Below are 20,002 nucleotides of genomic sequence, written 5' to 3'. Positions count from 1 at the left end.
CGTAAAAAATAGAATTACTGGAGTGAAGTACCAAAAAATTGTACTTAAGTCTGAGTAAATGTAATTTATACAAAAACAGCAAAACACAAGTTCTAATGTAGAGTAAATCAGTGGTGGGCTGTATCTAACTACAAGTATTCCATTACTGTACTTCAGCTCAATTTTGAGGTACTTGAGTATTTCCATTTGCATTTCATTATACTTCTAAATATTGTACTTTCTGCTCTATTTGACAGGTTAAGTTGCTAACCAACTTATTACAAAGGCAGGACTTTTACTTGTAATGGACTTTTTTTTAGAGCACTCTATCTCTACTTTTACTTCAGTAAAGGATCTGAATACTTCCTCCACCACTGAGTATAAGCTGTAATACCACTGAAGTCACATGTCACTATTGTAACTTCTTAAAAAAAGGCTACAGTAATATAGTATTAGTCATGTATTTATTCAAATACTGTTTCGAGTACTAAGCCACTGTTTTCATTTCATGTTATTTTATACTTTTATATGTCTTATTAGTCCACTGCATTGCTGCTAAGATTTTACAAACATGATCAGTTTATAAAATATGATCATTGTGATATTAAACTACCCTGTAGTTTAAAAAGTAGGTGAAATCAGCCCCACCTTGAGTATTTCTACATTGTTGTGTTGCAACTTTTACTTAAACAATATAAGTAATTTGTCCTCCACTACACTGATGACAGTAAATCAGAAAATCAGTAAATCAGTAAATCAGTTTAAACTAGATTTTTCACCTAATTTATGTCTATTTCGGGCTCCTTCGACACCCATTAAACTATCCTGTAGATCAGTGACTCCCAAACTGGCGACTGGACCCCTCCTATAGGGCCCTGCGATACATTTAAGAAGTCACAAAATAATTAAAGAGATCAGAAAGAAGAAAAAAAACATACTATTGCTAGTTTTTTCATCTAATATTAGTTCCTTTTCTTGTGAGTTCAGGATAATTTTACCTCTTCAAGCCTCTAAAAATTATTCAAAATAAGCTGACTAATCTGAGAAAGAGGAATTGCACATCGTGGTTGGACTGCTGGTCATAGCGAGGCGTGGGGCCCAGCAAAAGTGGCATTAAGCATTAAAAGATTGCTTGATTAACAAATACTAAAAAAAATCATTGCAAAATCATAAGCTATAACAGTATATTGTCTCACTGTAACATTGCAGAAATACCACAGTAAATAAAAATGGTTCAGTTATCAGTTAGATTAAACAAGAAATGATACAAAGTATTATAATCTATAATCTATCAGTCTTATAGAGATGTTTACTTGTATATATAACTGTCTTGCACATGTCCCAGTTTTCCCAATAAGAGAAATAACTGCTTTCTGCCAACACAGTTTATGCCAAGGATTTCTCCCAGGGACTCTTCATCTGAGAGTTTGTTTGTTATTTGTCTAGACGTCACTTAGGGAACAACTTTCCACACCACATACTGTATAGTCACAGATTTTTACAATCAATTTATTTTAAACAATGTATGTTAATGCCATTTGACAAAAGTTTTACCTCCAAAAGAAAAAAAAAGGCCATAATAACTACACTCCGGCAGTGCAAGTCATTACGGAGGAAATAGAGAAACTGTCACTGTTGAGGGCATTGTCTGACATTTATGTTTAGCTTGCTGTGGCTTCCTCTCAGCCAGACCAAAATGGGGTGTGGGTTTGTAAAGGTCTGACTCTTCAGTAAGCAACACTGCACTTTACATGTAGACTACCACTGTTATTTGTAAGTAACGGTAGCAGACATATTTCATTATTTATGTCTCTGTCAGTATGTGTGCATGTGTGAGACTGGTAAAACTTGGTAGGCCAGCCTTTACACTGAGCTAATGCTAGGCTAACACACAACACCACACTGTTGCTTCCAAGTCAGAAAAAAAGACTGTCCTGTGTTGTTATTTTACAAATCCTCATAGATAACTCCAAAGTATGAGGCAGCCATGAATGATTATGTGTGTCACATGTAACAAGGAGAGTGCTGTTATTGTCTCCATTATGCAAATACAATGCAAATACTTGTTTCATGCAGTGATACAAGTGCAGCAAAGTTGTGCAGCATGCAAATCACAACTGGAACCCTCACTTCACCTATACTGGTGTGAAAATATTACCACCCCCACCCTCCCACCCTTAGCAAAAAGGGAAAAGAACAAGTCCTGTCTCCCCACCTCAGAAAGCAAGGTCAAAACGAGTGACTGGCCCACATCACTCTCTAGTGGTTAGAGGCAGCACAGCATTCACACTGTCAGCTCGGTGTGAATGATACAGAATCAGGTTGTGTTGCTGAAGTTATCAGCCTTTTTAGGAAGTGACTGACTAATATTTATGTAAAGTTTGCGGTGGCTTTGTCTTAATTAGACCAAAAGAGGGTGTTTTCACCAGCCAGTGCATCATCTAGTCATCTAAACTCCCCCTAAACTCTGAGATGTGCTTTGCTTACTGTTACTTCACTTGGATGTTTAAATTTGATCTCACATTCATCCGCTGAAGGGGGGGGAAGGTTTCTCTGTGCTCATCTTAACTTTGAGGTGTATGTTTGAGCTTGATTTTGTGACATTACAACTAGTTCTGAAGCCAATTGTGATCCTAAGTTTAATTTGGAAACTTTTACTGCACATGCAATGAGAATTTACTTTTCAGTGCAATAGGAGACAACTTGTGTCCAGCAGTTTAACTATAATTGCATATTCATTGTTTCTGGATTCTTCCATTTTAAGAGAGGGAGTTGTTCTGGTAAAACCATATTAGACACAATATTCTAAATATTTTTTTTCTGGATGGGAGTTTTAAACTATCACTATGGTATTTGTACTCAGTAGTTATCGTTCAAAACTAATGTCTCTGTCAGTATGTGTGCATGTGCAGTGTTAGAAAAGATTTTCAGATGCTTTACTTATGTAAACATAGCAAAACAGCAGTACTATAGTACATGGAAATTCTGTTTGCAAAAACTGGCAAACATGTTTTTACTATTTTTTCAGCTTATAGTGTACTTGTACTGCAAAATGGCAACCGCACTGCCATGTATGGGGTTTGATTCCAGCACCCTGGCGGTATAAGGCCATGACAAATAGCTGCTAATCAATGACCAACTCTCAACAATGTAAAGTTTTATTCTGGAAATATAACCAGAGATTCCGCAAAAGTATTTCACTTAAATAAAAACATTAAACAAAGTGAAATATTGGCTCTCTGGCTGGGTGGAGATTATAACAGCCAGTGAACTGTTTTCGATAAATTTAACACTATCTGACACTTAGTTCTTTTCTATGCAGAAATCTTCTACACTTATTTACTCGCCCCGACTATAAGTGAGGCATGTTACTGTAAAATCGGGGCACACATCCAAATGATATCCAGCTAAAATTAGCCTCCCTGAATTTTTTTATGAGGCAGGAAATAACTTAATAGCACTCTCTTTGGAGGTTCTTGATAAAGTGTAAATTATACACTAAGCAAAACCTGGAGGACAAACATAGTCCAATGTCCTTCTGGTGTGGTGCGGTTCACTTTTTTGATACAGGAATCGAGACAACTCACACTGCTCTCCTGCTATCAGTATCATAAATATGACAATAATTCATACTCTAGTATCTGCTCTTAGTCATTGCATTAACTGGGAACTCTGAGCTGTAAGTAGCAAAGTTCAGCAATGGTCAATGATAAAACCCATTTAGACAGAAGCAAAGTTCACCCAACTCTACTTGTATTTAAAGGGGGGGGCAGGGTTGTACGTTCCACTGTGTGCTTCTGTGTATGAGTAAGATTTTCCAAAATATGGCTTCACGTGTAGGATAGCATGGTGGCCCAGGAAAAAAAAACACCAAAGAAGAAAAAAAACTCACAAAACATGACAATCAGTGACTTCCAACCAGTTATTCATTGGCCTGCCTCCCTCATTTCAGTGATCATTTCTGTCGAGTGTGCTACATTTCTAGCAGCCTGTTGTTCAGGCTCATGAAGGGTGATAAGGCCGAGATATGAAACAGCCAGTTAAGGACATCTAGGAAAGCTGTAACAGATATTATCACAGGCCTGTACAGAATCTGATCCAAGAGACCTAACAATAAAGTAACTTCCTTTCCAAGAAATAATAGGAACTTGCCTTCCAGTTCCCATCACTGTATTCCTGTACTCAAGTATGAAGTCGACAGGAGCTCTATTAAAAGAATTCAGTGCTTGACTTCGCATGTCTAAAACACAAACTCACAAAGTTGTATCTGAAGGCCGCTGAACTCCAGTGGTCACATCACAACTCTGCCTCATTTTGATCAACATAAACCATCTTGTTTTGCAATTAATAGATGGCTGGAGGGCTATCTTGATCTATGTAATATGGAGAGGCCTTCTTAAAGACTTTTATAGAAGCAGCAATGGGATATAGCCACAAACGTTTTGGGGATATACCCCTCAGTTACATATAACCTAGGGAATAAACTAAAGATTAGTTTTATTGTCAACTGTATTTCAGAAAATAGTGCAAAATGCCCCCCAAAAAAGAAGAAATCAAGCAAATATATTTACATTTTAGAAGCTAAAAGCAGTGAAGACATATTTTCTTTAAAGTGAGTAAAACTAGGTAGAGTAGAGTAAGTAAAGTAAATTCTTAAGTGATTATAAAGCTACTAACTAGCTAAAGTTTTAAAGCTCCATCAGGCCACTTTATTTTAAGATTTGATTTATAAAGCTGCAACTGAGCAGGTTCAATACATTTGATTTGAACTAGAGCAGATAATATTTGGGCATTATTTAAATGTTCCTGTCTGTCAGAAATGAGAATCAGTTTGAATATTTAGTAAACACAGGCCGTACTATGTCTCCAAAGCATCATAAAAACACTGGTTTGTCATTTCTGAACTCAAACAGTTCTGTATTTGAGAACAAAACATTAAAACTGAACAAAATGAGACATTTATGATCAAATAGTATACTGCGAGATGATTAATACCACCAAATTTAAGCAACTATAAATATGACTGAGGCTGACGGATTCCAGCTCCAGCACAGGCTGAATATGGCAGCCCGCTTAGGATAAACAATACTTCCTTAAGGCTATCATTATTCAACTAAATACCTGCAGCAAATACAAACAGATAAAGTGACCCAGATTAGCTAGCATACGTTGCCTTGAAATGTAACACTATTTGAAAGGTGTCCACTTTCAGAGGAACACAAACCACCTCAGTCTCTGGCATGCAACAAGAGTCCTGCTGGAGACCTGGAGGGTATAAAGTCCCGAAGGCCTCTTAAGAGAAACCAGAAGTGGCCTGTGGCTCGTGCTGAGGCTCCTGGGTGTACCAGGACAGATCGCTCTGAAAATAATTGTGATTCTACAGCGGTGAAGAAAGCCACCCAAACCATAATGACATGCTGAGATGACACAGTAACACAGGTCACACACAGACACACACACGCTGTATAGCTTTCAACACTGGCTCATGGAAGAATGTATGACACTTCCCTGTGTGACTTCATTAGGATGAGCCATTTCTTCCTGTGTGTAATTACTGGGAGCTGTTTACTCAGGAAATTAAACTGGTAGCCATTTATTATATAGAGTAACGAAGCATTACGACCTTAAAAGTAAAGCAAATACATGCAATGTGGTATTAAGTGTGACATAAGACTGCCAAAACTGAAAGTGGACGAGCTCTGTTTTTATTGTAAATGTGTTTTCCTCATCACCAGAGTAGCTGTCAGGACACTTAAGCTCCTGTTCCTGATCAAGACTTTCTCTTTTGAAAGTGAAGCATTGACCTTTTTGACAACTATATCAGTTATATAAAGTACTATATCAGCATGCATGTACAATATGGAGATAGTGAGGGTATGTTACAGTTACATTTAAGAAAAGCAGACAGAGAGGCAAATTAATAAAAGTACGAGAGGGTTAGAGAGGTCTGGCCTGACACAACACCTCCACCTTGAAACAGGGACAATGCTGGGATGCTGATATGTGGAAAGTCTCTACGTTATATAACTTATCAATCAAAAGATTCCAGTAAGGTAATAAAATGGGTGACCCAAAATTGACAGACGCCCTGTTTTTTATAAGAACACAATTAAACAGATAAGGGCTATATCGCACTTTTATTATGAACTATTCAGTTAAGGTTTTATCTAATTATAATCATTCACGCTATAAAATACTAAAAATAACATCACACCAACACGACAAGTTGCCAGAGCCCTAACTGATGTCTTAAATTGGTTATTTATGGCAGTAGGACCACATGGCAGCTAAGAAAAACCTCCGTCTGCACCGATATGAAAATACTAAAGCAAGCAGTTCTTTGTTTATGTCAGGCTGGCAGCAAGTGTTTGTCTCTTTACCAAATTGATGATCAGAATTGGAACCAATCATTCACACTTTGTGGATCAGTCATTACTTCAGCACTGAAGTAAGATGGATAAAAAGCACATGAATACCTATATTGTTACTCTAAAGCCGACTAAACTACAATCTATATTACACAAAACTGCATAACACACAACTATAACACACTATAGCCACTAATCTACTATACTGTACATGTATTTGTTGATAAAACCTTCATTTAAATGTACAACAAGTGATCAAAAGGCAATTTTCTGTCATCCCTGAACAGATCAGACTACACCAGAAATTACACTATACAAATATAGTACTCTACTCTCTCTCATACTATTCCACTAAAAAAATCAGATAAATTAAGCATTTTATATCATATAACCCAGTAGCAACAACCTAATTGGTCTCTATACAATAAAACCTTATACATATACACTTCTTTACCATACTACTACTGTTTTTCATCTGTAGACGGATGTCACACTACACCACTGGCCACTGCACACTATACTAAGCTGCACTCTACTATACTATACTGCACTATACTAGTTATCAGGGCAGGCATGGCCCAGTAGCCAAAAGCTAAGTAGTTGTTATATATCTTTGTATACTAAAGCCAATGAAAGTACATTCTCTATAGCACTATACTACTACTGCACTGAACTGTACTGTAAATGTGCTTCTGTTGTTCTAAAACCTATTATTTATCTGTAGCCCCTGGACAGATGCAAGGCTGCACTTTACTGTACAATACTGTATTACATTCAGGGCAAAAATAGTTTCTATAAGAACATCATCGTACGCTAAAGCCTACTAAACTATACTCTGCATTACCTTCTATCATACCATACTGCAGGCTGCAGTGCACGACACTACAGTAATCATTAATTTAGTTGTTGAAAACGCTTACTGTAAATGTGCAACAGTGCTAGTTTTCCTCTCTTGTCCCTGGACAGATGTCACACTACACAACAGGCCACTATAATGTAATACTCCACATGATGATCTAAAACACTAGACTATACTCATCTATGCTGAACTATATCATATTATATTGGTTTTCAGTGCTAACATGGCCCAGGAGCCTGGTGTCCTATTGAAGCCTACTAAACTGTAATCTATATCACACTATTCAGCAGTATAATATACTGTAATATACTTCGAATGATGCGCCGTGCTGTGTGGCAGCACGTCCTTGTAGCTCTTGTGGTTCGTTGTGTATTAAATTAAGTTAAGTATTTATCATTTGTCCATTTTGCTGTTTATCACTTGGCAGTGTGAGTTACTGGAAACCTACATTTCCCCAAGGAGATGAATAAAGTATCTCCCTATGTGTACAATACTACTATACTATAGGCTACTACACTACAATCTATATTGATTCATCTGGAAAAACTTGCATGTAGCTGCATGGTGGTTTTGAGAGAGAATGTGGCCTAATGACAAAAGCTAAAAGTAGCAAATAAATGATCTATATCTCTATAACACTGTACTAAACTACACCACAATCTACATTATACACTGTGCACTGAAAATAATTACATATACCAGAGTAAATCAAGAGGCTAGTGATGTGCCATGCTGTGTTATAGACCTAATATAAAAGTAACCATGGCCCAATTGCCAAAAACCTAAGTGGTGTCTGTAAACCCGATATGCTGGCCTATATTATCATGTTTAATTTCATAATTCCTTGTAACCCTAAATGTGACAGGACAGCAGGCCCAGTGCGTCCATCTTCATCATTTGTCATTGACAGCCGCAGGGGGTAGTCTTCACAGCCAACCCAACAGATGTGGCAGGAGGCCTCGCCAGAGTAGTGACATAATTTCTGGAAAGGCCGGTACCTTTTGATTTCTAATAATAAAACAGCCTCTGTTCCAACAACAACACAGAGAGACGCACAACCTACCGAGCAGCAGCAGCCGATGCGTCTGTTTATACTCCCGTTTGAGCTCCTTCAGCACCCTGTCAATATTCTTACTGACTTTCTTCGCCTCCTTCTCGGCCTCCTTCTCCTCCACCAGCAATTTGTCCCAGTTTTTCTGCTTTTGGGTGCTGGTCTTTTGCAGCAGCTGCAAGCGGCGGCCGCGGTCCTTCCCCGTCCCTTTCCCGCTGCCTCCTCCGCCGCCACCGCCGCCTCCCCCGCCGCCACCTCCGTTTTGTATGAGCACACCGTCGGTACCGGTGTCTCCACGGCGGTGCTCCCCGGCCGGGAGTCTGGCAGGGTCCCCGGGGCGCACCGGGCCGCCGCCGCCGCCGCGTAGCGACGAAGTCTCCCCGCATCCCCCGGTGTCCTCCTGGCGAGCTCCCGCGGCGCGGGTCGGCACGGCGGCGTCCGGAGGCTGGTCCGAGTCCGAGGTAGCGTTGGAGATGGACCCGCTCAGGTCCCCGAAGAGCCGGGGACGCAAACTGTAGCACAGCCCCATGTTGAAACCAATATCTGTCTGTGAATGTGATTTTTCATAAATTAAAATATCAAAAAAATCGCAGTTGCGCCACGAGCTCTAACGAGCCATCGTCACATTGGATTGAGCCGAAAATGTGAATGAATTATGCTCCGACATTTGCTATATGTCATTTTGCATTTTCCCCAGTCAGCCTTCGCTTCGTAGTTAGTGGATCACCTGATCCTTTAGTGGACACTGCGGGTCCATCTTACCGTAAGTAACCAAAAGCACAACCTTTGGAAAAAACGCGTCTATGCGCTGCGCAGACAGCCAACAATCTGACTGCACAGTTGTTAGGTGCAATGCACGGCACGTCATGTTACTACAGTATGGCCATTTCGAGAATGCTGGTCATGATTTTCATTCCTCACATTTCATGCCTGCATGTCTCAAGACACCCACTGCTCTGTAGATAATGAACCTGCTCTTTATTACCGCACAAAACCCACATTACTCCTCCTGCATGTGCATTGTGTGGTTTACCTCCATTAATATTTCTAACTAAACCACATATATGTGCAGTTTTGTTTTAACTTCTAGGACAGTTTTCTTTCAGTTTAGACACAGATAATTGTGATAACTCAGGCATTGCTGTTTGCCCTACCATAATTTGTGTGCATCAGCTTTTTGCTTTATTGTTTTTATTCATGTGATGTTTCCTAAACTCCCAGAATTCAAGTGCCATTTATCAGTTCTATAAATGTACAGGATCTATTTTGAGCCTCAAAGGAGTTCAAGTGTCTGTGTAAATATATGTGGGCGAAATTTCCGGTCTTCAAATTAGGGTCCCTGGACTTTCCAAGGGTCCTTGGTTTGCTCTCAGGAAAACAAGGACTTCTTTAAGTTTGCTGTTTGTTTATTTCAACTGACAATAATATAGATATTATGATAATTTGATTTGAAGTCTCCCAAAAGTCTCTTCAGCTTCACTGTGACTGTTTGTACAGGAACACAGTGGTGTTTCTTTAGATGAGGATCCACTGGAGTGAAGTATTTACTGATCAAGGTACATTTCGACATGTTTAATTACATAAGGGTCAGAAAAAGGTGGTTTACATGGGTTATAGGGGGCCTTAGTCACACTCAGAAGCAGGGTTGAACATGAACCACTAGATGGAGCACTTGTAAAACACACGTGCACCTTTTGGCTCAGACAGTAAAAAGACAAGGCCCTCAGATACCCTAAAGCCCACAGCATCACAGCATCATAGCATCATAGCATCATAGCATCTCACTTCACTTTTAGCAGGGTAATGACACAACTGACACTTCCTTTTATTTTTTATTTTGGTAACTTGTGGATGTTTCATTGCTGTAATATATTTTATGTGGGACATAATAGACTCAAAGTATTTTTTTTGGTCCTGAACAGCTGCTAGAAGTGACCAGGTGGTGAGACTGTTGTCAACTGTAAAAATATTTACTCACTTACTAATTTATTACACAAAATGATTTCAGATCATTAAAGTAAAGACATAACACATTTTGAATAATATTTCAAATACAGTTTACATATCTGTGTTGTATATTTTATCATTATTTCAGATTCATATTGATCACATTTTGATTATATGTTTTGTACACATATAGCACTATATTAGTGATATGTTTAATAGTATATAGCGATATATTAAATACTATTTTAGTGATACATTTGATAGTATAAGTAATATATTTAATACTATATTACTGATATATTTGATGGCATATCAGTGATATATTTAATACTATATCAATGATATATTTAATAGCATTTTACTGATACATTTAATACTATATTACTGATATATTTAGCAGTATATTGGTATGATTATATTTCCTTTTATTTTGAAAGTCTCACTGTTACCTAGGAGACAGGCAGCATCTCTCCACAGCCAGCGTCTCCCCCTCATCCTCACCAGAAATGTCTCCTGTGGTCGGTGTACTTTGCTCAGGTGTTACTCATGTTAGTAAATATTAGGTAGAAAGTGTCTGTTGGGTCGTGTGGTTACATTTAAAGTGCTGAACAGGCTGGAGAAGTTTGTTCATTTTGCTCACTAGCTTACTGAACGTAACCTTTAACTAGTAGCTAACCTAGTTGTCTGCTAACTCACCTAGCTAAGATTTTATGATGACGCTAAAGTTTTCAGACCGTGTTTCAGAGTTCACAGTTTAGCATCAACTATTTGAGCTTTTTCTGTTCAACTTTTTTTTAAAATAGAAGAAACCTCAGATTTCCTGGTCTTCTAACACTCTCATTAGGTTAGATTTAAGCAGTTGATGTCAGCTAATATACTAAAAACCCTAATCATGAAGCCACCACTGTCTAAACAAATCTACATTTATAAAGAGCGTATCAAGGCTGACTAATGATGAAGTAGAACAACTTTAGGGTCTGGCCGGTGTTATTTTGGACAAGTACCAAACAATAAAACCTGATAGATTAATGGATAAAAGCTGTGATGGTAAAATAAAACAGGCCTAAAATAAATAAGGCAGTGACTATAATGAAATAACTCTAAAACACCTGTTGGTAACACAGAGAAAACAATTAAAGCAAATAATAGTTAATAATTATATTGTTCTGGCAGTAAACTGAAAACACATACTACATACATCCATATGTGAATTACTGCTATTGTGTATGACACACAGATTCTAGTAAAGACACAAGGAAATAGAAGCCCAAAATGTAGAAATCATTAGTAAATGATTCATTAACTATTAATGAGCTCATTAGTTTAGAACTTAAAGTGTACCCTCACTAGTGAGTGGTGCTTCCCTGGCTAACTAGTCTGTTACACTAGTTTGACCCCGAGTATTATGTCAAGTATTATGTCAGTTGTAAATACACTGGTCCTAATTTGTCCACGTCTAGACATGGTTTACTCTCAGGTCCTGCATATGTAGGTTAATTGCTTATTGAAAGACTGAAGTCAGGGTTGACGGTGCAGGTTCATGGTTCTTTTATTTAAAAACATCCTCAAATGATCGTGGAATTGTTTGGGATCATATTTACACACCCCTCAAGACCAGTGGTTCACCTGTACATGATCAGTGTTAGACAATCTGTTTCTGGATCAAATTCATGAATGTAGTCTTGGATTTAAAGTACTCATTGGACTTAATAAGGTAAAACCCATTTCCTGGCACACATTCTTAATCACATGTCAACTTTAATCCACTTCACCTCTCCACATGTCCACTGTCGGGGCTTAGCTCAGGATAGGAGAGACACAGTGCGTCACTTTTCCACTCCATCTCTCCAGGTTAACCTCCGCCTTTCATCACCAATCTGCACCCAGAGAACGGTAAAGGATGAGCTCATGTTATATTTCTGTGTTTCCAGAGTAAAAGCCTTTGAGTAGCCTCACAGTAGCAGCAGGGAGAGATGTTACTGTGCGTACAATGACCAACTGTTGGGCTGTGTGGGACTGTCAAGGATCAAGGCAGGGCTGTCTCTGGACGATGAACCGCTACGCCACGCTGAAGCAGCTGGGAGATGGCACTTACGGCAGCGTGCTCCTGGGCAGGAGCAACGAGACTGGAGAGCTAGTGGCCATAAAGAGGTGAGTGTGGCTCCAGTAAACATGCCAGGGACATACTGTGTTGTTTTGTCTTGAGGAGTTAAGGTGATTAAACCCTGAGTACTGCTGCAAGGTGCTTCAAGGCGCTCTAGACTCAAACACGTTGCATCTTCACATGTTAAAAGGAAAAAGTCATTCAGAGACAAGTTTTGCCTTAGTGTGCAACATGTGTAGGCATTTTAGGGTAAATAAGGTTTCTAATCATTTTTAAGATTAACTTCGATTTTACCAATATTATTCTTATTATTACTTGTGTTGTCATAACCTCCTTATTTGCCTGTAGGCCACATTTTAAGGATGAGCTGTTTAACAATCTGACTTTGGCAATAAATTAATAATAAAAGTTTCTTGAAGCTCTGCCAGGCACTGTTTGTACTGTAAATGTAAGGTTACACCGCATGATGTTGCCCCAAAAGTATAGGAGGAAAGAGAGAAGAAAGGTTAAAACAGTTTACACATGTGAAACAGTTCAATAAGGTACATTTACATATAGAAATGTTACCCAGGATGCTGTTTTAGTACGATGGTGGTACAACAATTTATGGTAATCACTCTAAGGAAAGCGCTATTAAAAGTATTATGCAGCTGCTTTTATACAGTGGTTTTCAACACATGGGTATTGAAGGAAAATCCAAATTACAATGATAAAACAATACGATAAAAACAGATTTGATTACCAGATCTATGTTTCCATCAATACAGCAGGTCAAGATGTACATTAAAGCTGCACTAGACGTGGTTTTATCTTAAAATCATTGTTGTGATTGGTGAGTCAGCGTGTAAAGTAGAGAAAAGTGTTCTGACCCTCGTAAGGAAGAACTTAGAGAATAAGTTTGCCCAGATGAAATACTTCTGTCAGGAACACAGACTGAACAGAGATAAACAAGTGAGTCCATTTAGAGCTGCACTCATCCTCAGACGCTGAACTTGGAACCAAAATACTAGTCAGAGGACTTTCTATATAACTGCATGTATATCTTTGGCAACTGATCCTTCAAATAAGAAAATAAATAAAAAAATCAATGTCATTGTCTTAAAATGTTAGTATTAATACATATAGTCCTGTAAATCCGTTTTTTTCCAACAGGATGAAGAGGAAGTTTTATTCTTGGGATGAGTGCTTGAATCTCAGAGAGGTGAAGGTGAGATGTGTGTGTGTGTGTGTGTATGTATATGTATATGTATATGTATATGTATGTATATACAAAAAAGTTGTGCCCTTGTTTTTGCAATATCTTATTAACATTATTAGCCAATAATACTGTGTGTTGTATAATTGATATTTGAAGGAAAAAGCTAATTTCTGACACTGTGTTCGGGCATTTGAGGTAATTTACTTACATAATGTGCTGATTGTTAGTGGCTCTGTTGTACGTGTGTCCTAAATACTTTGTGTTATCAGTCGTTGAAGAAGCTGAACCATGCCAATGTGGTGAAACTGAAGGAAGTCATCAGAGAAAACGACCAGCTCTACTTTGTCTTTGAGTATATGAAAGAAAACCTCTATCAGCTCATGAAAGAAAGGTGAGAACCCAACAGGCTGCAAAGCTACACGTGCATTTTCCTTCAGCCTTTTTTTTTACCAGCTTTGTACACAGAGTTATTTTTGTGATATAATTCTGCAGCATGTTTTTTTCTTAATACCATCGGGAATGTGAGAATTATTTGGGTCACATTGAGTCATCATGTGTCGGTCTTCGTTTTTGCAGAAACAAGTTGTTCCCTGAGTCAGTCATCAGAAACATGACATTTCAAATATTACAGGGACTGTCCTTTATTCATACACATGGTAGGTGACTTCAGCAAAGAAAAACCGACGCTGCTCTCTTTTCTGTCTTATAAACTACTGTGTTGTCAAGCTGTCAGCGCCGTCTTGGTATGACTACTTCATAACTGAGTGAAGAGAAAGCAAGATATCTAAACCTGAAACGTATATGAGTGCAGGACAGTTGATTGAGACATCAGGCATCACAGGATTTGTCTCAAGCCAGAAGTGACTCACGGCTCCTGTGCCTCAGTGAGAAGAGGAGGTGTGAGTGGTACCAAAGCTTCACTGAACAAGTTTCTCTTCGGCACTGTTTTTAGTGTTTGTGGGTGCTGGTGTCATTCCCACTTCAGTAAGACATGATTGTCTGCATAGCGTTTTTTTCTTTATCCCCTCTTTCTTTCTTTCTTTCTTTTACCACTTTGCTGCTGCCAGGGAAGATAAGATGTTTTCTGAAAATGAGATAAGGAACATTCTGTTCCAAGTATTGTCTGGCTTAGCATTTGTGCATAAGCACGGTAAGAGACTCCTCCTGTCTTTCTCTTATGCGTGTCCTTAAAGGCTTGGCTTGACTGTGCTTTGTCAGCTTAAAATATCTTTATTGTGTTGTGAGTAAACATCAAATTGTGATGCTCGAATAGAGATTCGTGTCATTATTAGTAGCAGTGTTTGTAACAGTAGTAGAAACTTAGAGGCAATAGCTATTTTATTTGAGAGAATAATGCAAATCTAGACGAACACAAGCATCAGCACAAGTTTATCTGACTGTGTTGTGTTTTTCAGGGTATTTCCATCGTGATATGAAACCGGAGAACCTGCTCTGCATGGGCCCAGAGCTGGTTAAGATAGCTGATTTTGGACTAGCCAGGGAAATCCGCTCGCAGCCACCGTACACTGATTATGTGTCTACAAGATGGTGAGGCTAATTTATCTGCAGGATAATATCAGAGAAGTGTACAGTGGGCCTAGTAGGCACTTTATTAAGCACGCAGATGGTTAGGCTCCTGTTTGATGGGGAGGAAGATTGTTGGCCTAAATTGGTGTGAGAAGTCAACTTTCTCCTAAACACCTCTAAAACAAAAGAAATGCCCACTGATTTCAGAAAGCTGCAGTCTAACCCCACTTTTAGCAGCGGGGAGCCAAAACAATCTGTTGGAGAGTACAAGCATGTTACCATTGTGCTTAACTGTAACCTTATGGGTGACCTGTGGACTGAAGTACACAAAGAATGTATTTTTTGAAGAAATTGCAATGTTTTAATGCCAAAATATAATGCTTCAGATGTTTCACTGAGCTTTTACTGAAAGCTGAATTTAACCCTCTGCATCATCTGCTGTAAGAGATGTAAGAAAAATATTGTAACAACGGCCAGTAAATTGCACAATCGTTGTCCTACAAGCCGTTTTTAAAGTTTTTAAACAGGCCATGCACCAAAGGTACAAAGTATGTGTTCGGGGAATGTGTACAGGCATGTCTAATGGAGACTTTTGTGATGTTGTGATGAAATACCTTGTGACTGTGCTGCAGAACAATTTCCCTAAGGGGACAAATGAAGTATCTATCTACCAAAGTAATTCTTATAGATGAAGCACCATCTGATGTAACACCAGCTGTAACATCACTTAGCACATACCTTAAAAAGACTCCTAGTACATTAAGCATGAGGACAGTTAAATCACTATCTGCAAGCGCTCCATTAACTCCCGTGCTGATACCACAGGTACCGTGCCCCAGAGGTTCTGCTAAAGTCGAACTCCTACAGCTCACCCATCGACATCTGGGCCGTAGGATGCATCATGGCGGAGCTGTACACGCTCAGACCCCTGTTCCCTGGCAACAGCGAGGTGGACGAGATCTTCAAGATCTGCCAGGTGCTGGGAACGCTGAAGAGGGTGAGCCATCACAACAGGTGTCACATGTTGTGGTTCTGCCGTCATGGTGGTGCAACCAAAATCAGTTCATCACGCTCTGGATACAGTATCTCTGAAATCTTAGTGACATCCTGTCTGCTTGGGCCCGTCAGACTATTTAACCGCTTTTTCTTTGCTTGTGAAATTTTTTGTGACTCTTCTGTTATTTCCTCTTGTTTTCCACCACATCAGTCGGACTGGGCTGAAGGCTACAACCTGGCCACCTCAATGAACTTCCGTTTCCCAAAGTGTGTCCCCACCAGCCTCAGGTCTCTGATCCCCAACGCCAGCAATGAGGCGATCGCACTGATGAAAGACATGCTGCAGTGGGACCCTGAGAAACGACCGAATGCTGCTCAGGTTAATTTAAAACCCATTAAGTTTGAACATAGATCTGTTGGAATAAACACCATACGCACAAAGATTAGAGTGAAGGCAACAGACTAATGTGGAGGTGAGACTGTTTGCAAAGTAACAAAAGTCCTTTGGTGAATGCTTTTATCCTGAGCACCTTTGAGTACCTTGAGTGCATTTATTTTTAGCCTGTGTGGCCCGAGTGGGAATCAATCAGCTTACCTTGGCAGTTACTGTAATACCAAACTTGCCATCCAGATATACCACTGAAGCAGCACATGTCTACCGACTTCATTCAGAGTGCGAGACAGACGGGGATTATTATGAGAACTCCATATATTTAGAAATCTTTTTCACATCTCAGCCTTTACTGTGAAAAATGTGCAGTGTCTCATTTGTCCTGTAAAGAAAAACCCACTGCCTTGTTTTCTATCTTCTTATCTTCAGTTTTATTTTGATATGGCTTATTTTTTGTAGATTTTTTTTATTAGATAGGACAGCTTAACAGTGGCAGGCCATATTTAAACTGCAGTTAGGACAAAAATGGTTTGTGCTCTGCCACGTGAGCTCTACCAGAGCGCCCCATTGCTCAATCTTTAATTTCATGTATCATATACTTTTCCATACATAGGAAACATGTACGGTTAAATCTAAATCTTGAGCTTGAACATGAACTAAAACAGATACTAAACTAAATACTAAAGATATTTTCCCCCTGTTTTGTCCTGTTTGTGTTCCAGGCTCTACGATATCCATACTTCCATGTCGGCCAGGCGCTCAGTGCTCCTCTCAAATTCTCAGAGCAGTACAAGACTCAGACAAAGATGGCAGAGGAGGCTACAGAGACAAAGCCTCTGTCCCTCTGTAAGATGGACCTAGAGTCTGGCGAGACCTGCAGCCAGTCCTTCCACCAGCCCCTTCAACAGATCCCCCTACCTCAGGACAACATGGAGCCGCACACAAAACAAGCAGCGTGTTTGAGCACGCTGTCCGAGGGGCAGCAGGAGCCTCTCAGCCTGGTGAAGAAAAAGGAACCGGTGAGCTGGCAGGCTGCAGGTGTCACTCAGGTACAGCTTCTAAAGGTCTTACAGAACCATTTTTTCTACTTTGTATGTTCATTTTAAAGCCAACAAGAGCAGCTCCAGCAGGAGCGGAGAACAGCATGACTCGAGTGAGGACAGGACGCAGGCGATGGGGCCAGACGTCCTTCAAGTCGATCGACAGCTGGGACGATGGTGAGGATGCAGACGCTGGAGTTTCCATCTCCAAAAAACCCACTATCAGCTCTCTGAAGGACAGGGGACTGGATGGGCCCAGCTGTCGGTTAGACCTCCTCATTTACATGTAAAAGATGTGTTTTTATCACAGTTTTAATTAAAGTATAAGAATACGTTTCTGTCTAGATTTCCAGAGTCAAAGCCCAACACAGTATCAAAGCTGCCAAGCGCCAGTGGGCTGAAGAGAGATGACTCCACCACCACGCCGGCCAAGCAGCACTACCTCCGCCAGTCCAGATACCTGCCTGGTGAGAAAAAAATCACAGCTCTATGTTTCCATGGCCTAGTGAGTTCCTAAGCCTCCCCAAGTAGAGCTACATGTTCATATCTTTATGCTGCTTTATTTATGTAGCTTAAGTTGCTGAGTGAAGCAAAAAAACACTAAAACACACCACTAACAGCACAGAAAGTAAAAAAAATGAATGAAATATTAAAAGAAAAAAAAGCATCTACTTTAATTTAAATACTTCTGTTAATGTCAACATATTACATTAAAGCTGAAAACCGTGGTGTTCCTCTTTTCTAATTCAAACATCTCTAGTAATGTACATGCTGTAGGTGCCAAATCTAGATCGCTCCATCAGATGTGGGAAAGTTGGCATGTGGGCTCAGGTGCAGCGAGTTCATTCTGAGCCGTTTGTCCTTTTCAGGCATAAAGCCAAAAAACAACTCCTCAGCAGGCAGCCTAGTGGTCGGCGGCAACCTGTGGGGCGGCTCGTGTTTAACCAGAGGACAGATGCCTGAGCTCCCTCTAAATAAAGGTGAGAGAGCTCTGAAGACACGTGTGGGAACGTTTACGTGTAGCACAGATGCCTGTTTAGAGTTTAGAGTAGCAGGTTAGAACTAAAGACTCGGTGAGCAGCCACACGAGGAAAGTATGTTAAGATGAAATTAAATGACATGCAAGTAGGGGAATTAGTTTTTCAGGTCCTCTGGAGAGGGCTTTAAGTATATTTTCTTTGTCTAAAATCTGTTTCTAAATACTTCAATCCTCCTGTCCTAATATGTGCTATATAAAACTTGCTCACTCTTTATGGGTGCTTTTAGCAAAATTATAACTAACGTCCCTCCAAGACATTGACTAGAAACATGCAAAGTGCACTTTCTTCTTTTCATTATGTTCTGGAGCTGTTTCCTTTCTCCACTCACCCCTCCTCTTTTCTGCCCATGTTGTGCTGTGTTTTTAGACATTAGTCTCCCTAAACTAACAGACAAGCAGCCTCTAAAAGAAAAGACCCTGGAGGATCTTGATCTGTCCAAAGGTATCTCACAGATTTAGGAGCAGTTCACAGAATCGCAGACGGTGTTTGTGACTTCTGGTGATTTACCTTTACCTCGCTGTCATTTGGAGGTTATTTAAATACTGTAGAGGACACATAGACACAAACTATTTATGTCTTAGAAGAAGAATCATGGCCCTGCAGGTCATCCGTAACCTTTGTTTTTCCTTTCCAGACTCCTTCATGAGCAAATCAACTAAGACGTACATGCCACCTTTCCAGAAGACAGAAGGAGCAGCTAGACAGAGAATTACACTGGCACCCATAGGAGGCACCTCTGCTAGTGAGTTTTTGCTTTCTCAGATAAAATAATAGCAGTCAGTACCAGGAACTCAAGGTCACGAGTAAACTCCTTTCACTTTCTCTTCTATCATACTTTATCAAAACGCCCCCTGGAGTTAGAATGGAGTCAGCGTCTTCCTTAAAGATAGAAATGTATGACAGGGTTGTCATGGATGAATTGAAAATACCTTGAAAGCATCAGACCCTGACCTGATGAATCTGTTCAGTGTCACGTCTTTCAACCTACATTTTTTTAACCCACTTCTTTTGTGACTCCTGTAGTTGATCTATCATCTGCTGCTGATCTAAGAGTTGAGTCTAAACTCAAACTGTCCAAGAACAAGACCTCCTCAAGTAAACCAGCGCTCTCAAACGAAGGTAAAAATTAGCAGAACTATTAATTCAACAATTGCAGCTTGAAGTCACTTAAACACGCTTTCCTCCTCTCCTCCGGTGATGTTCTTCCCAGAATATGAAGGATGGAGGAGCAGATCTCTGAATCCTTACATCCCTGGATCCAGCGCTACGGGGAGAGACGCTTTATCAAGGCCCACAAACATCCAGCCAGTGCACGGACGAGTAGACTGGGCCGCCAAATACGGAGGCCACCAGTAGCACGGCAGTCCGCTGTGCTCCACCAGTGACTCATGGGAAAAAAATGCCTACCGCACTTTTGCCAGGAAATACAGATTTCAGGGAAGTGTTTCCTGCTAGTCTATTGTTAAAACTGCCACGCTATTAAATGTTTTTCAGTGTTGTAC

At 39.9% G+C, this 20,002-nt stretch overlaps 2 protein-coding genes across 2 annotated transcripts in view; one reads left to right on the top strand and one right to left on the bottom strand.

Annotated features, from left to right (window-relative positions):
* LOC139214873 (guanine nucleotide-binding protein G(olf) subunit alpha) overlaps window positions 1-8,951 on the bottom strand; it is a 43,417-nt gene extending 34,466 nt beyond the window's left edge. The window contains exon 1 of the mRNA XM_070845813.1: window positions 8,270-8,951. Within this exon, the coding sequence (XP_070701914.1) occupies window positions 8,270-8,786 (517 nt within the window). The 5' untranslated portion in view covers window positions 8,787-8,951. The remainder of the gene's footprint in view (window positions 1-8,269) is intronic.
* Window positions 8,952-12,236: 3,285 nt separating this feature from the next.
* LOC139214773 (serine/threonine-protein kinase MAK-like) lies at window positions 12,237-19,999 on the top strand. The gene is made up of 14 exons (XM_070845695.1): window positions 12,237-12,355; window positions 13,461-13,515; window positions 13,776-13,897; window positions 14,574-14,656; window positions 14,922-15,054; window positions 15,859-16,030; window positions 16,241-16,408; window positions 17,143-17,454; window positions 17,529-17,725; window positions 17,854-17,927; window positions 18,330-18,440; window positions 19,135-19,242; window positions 19,524-19,619; window positions 19,711-19,999. Exons 1-14 carry the CDS (start codon window positions 12,255-12,257, stop codon window positions 19,854-19,856), a joined length of 1,878 nt encoding a protein of 625 aa, XP_070701796.1. The 5' UTR covers window positions 12,237-12,254; the 3' UTR covers window positions 19,857-19,999.
* The last annotated feature ends 3 nt before the right edge of the window (window positions 20,000-20,002 follow it).

This window comes from Pempheris klunzingeri, chromosome 15 (assembly GCF_042242105.1).
Source record: "Pempheris klunzingeri isolate RE-2024b chromosome 15, fPemKlu1.hap1, whole genome shotgun sequence".
Classification (NCBI taxonomy): Eukaryota; Metazoa; Chordata; class Actinopteri; order Acropomatiformes; family Pempheridae; genus Pempheris; species Pempheris klunzingeri.
Note: the sequence above shows the minus strand (reverse complement) of the source record. Positions and strands in the feature narration are given on the sequence as shown.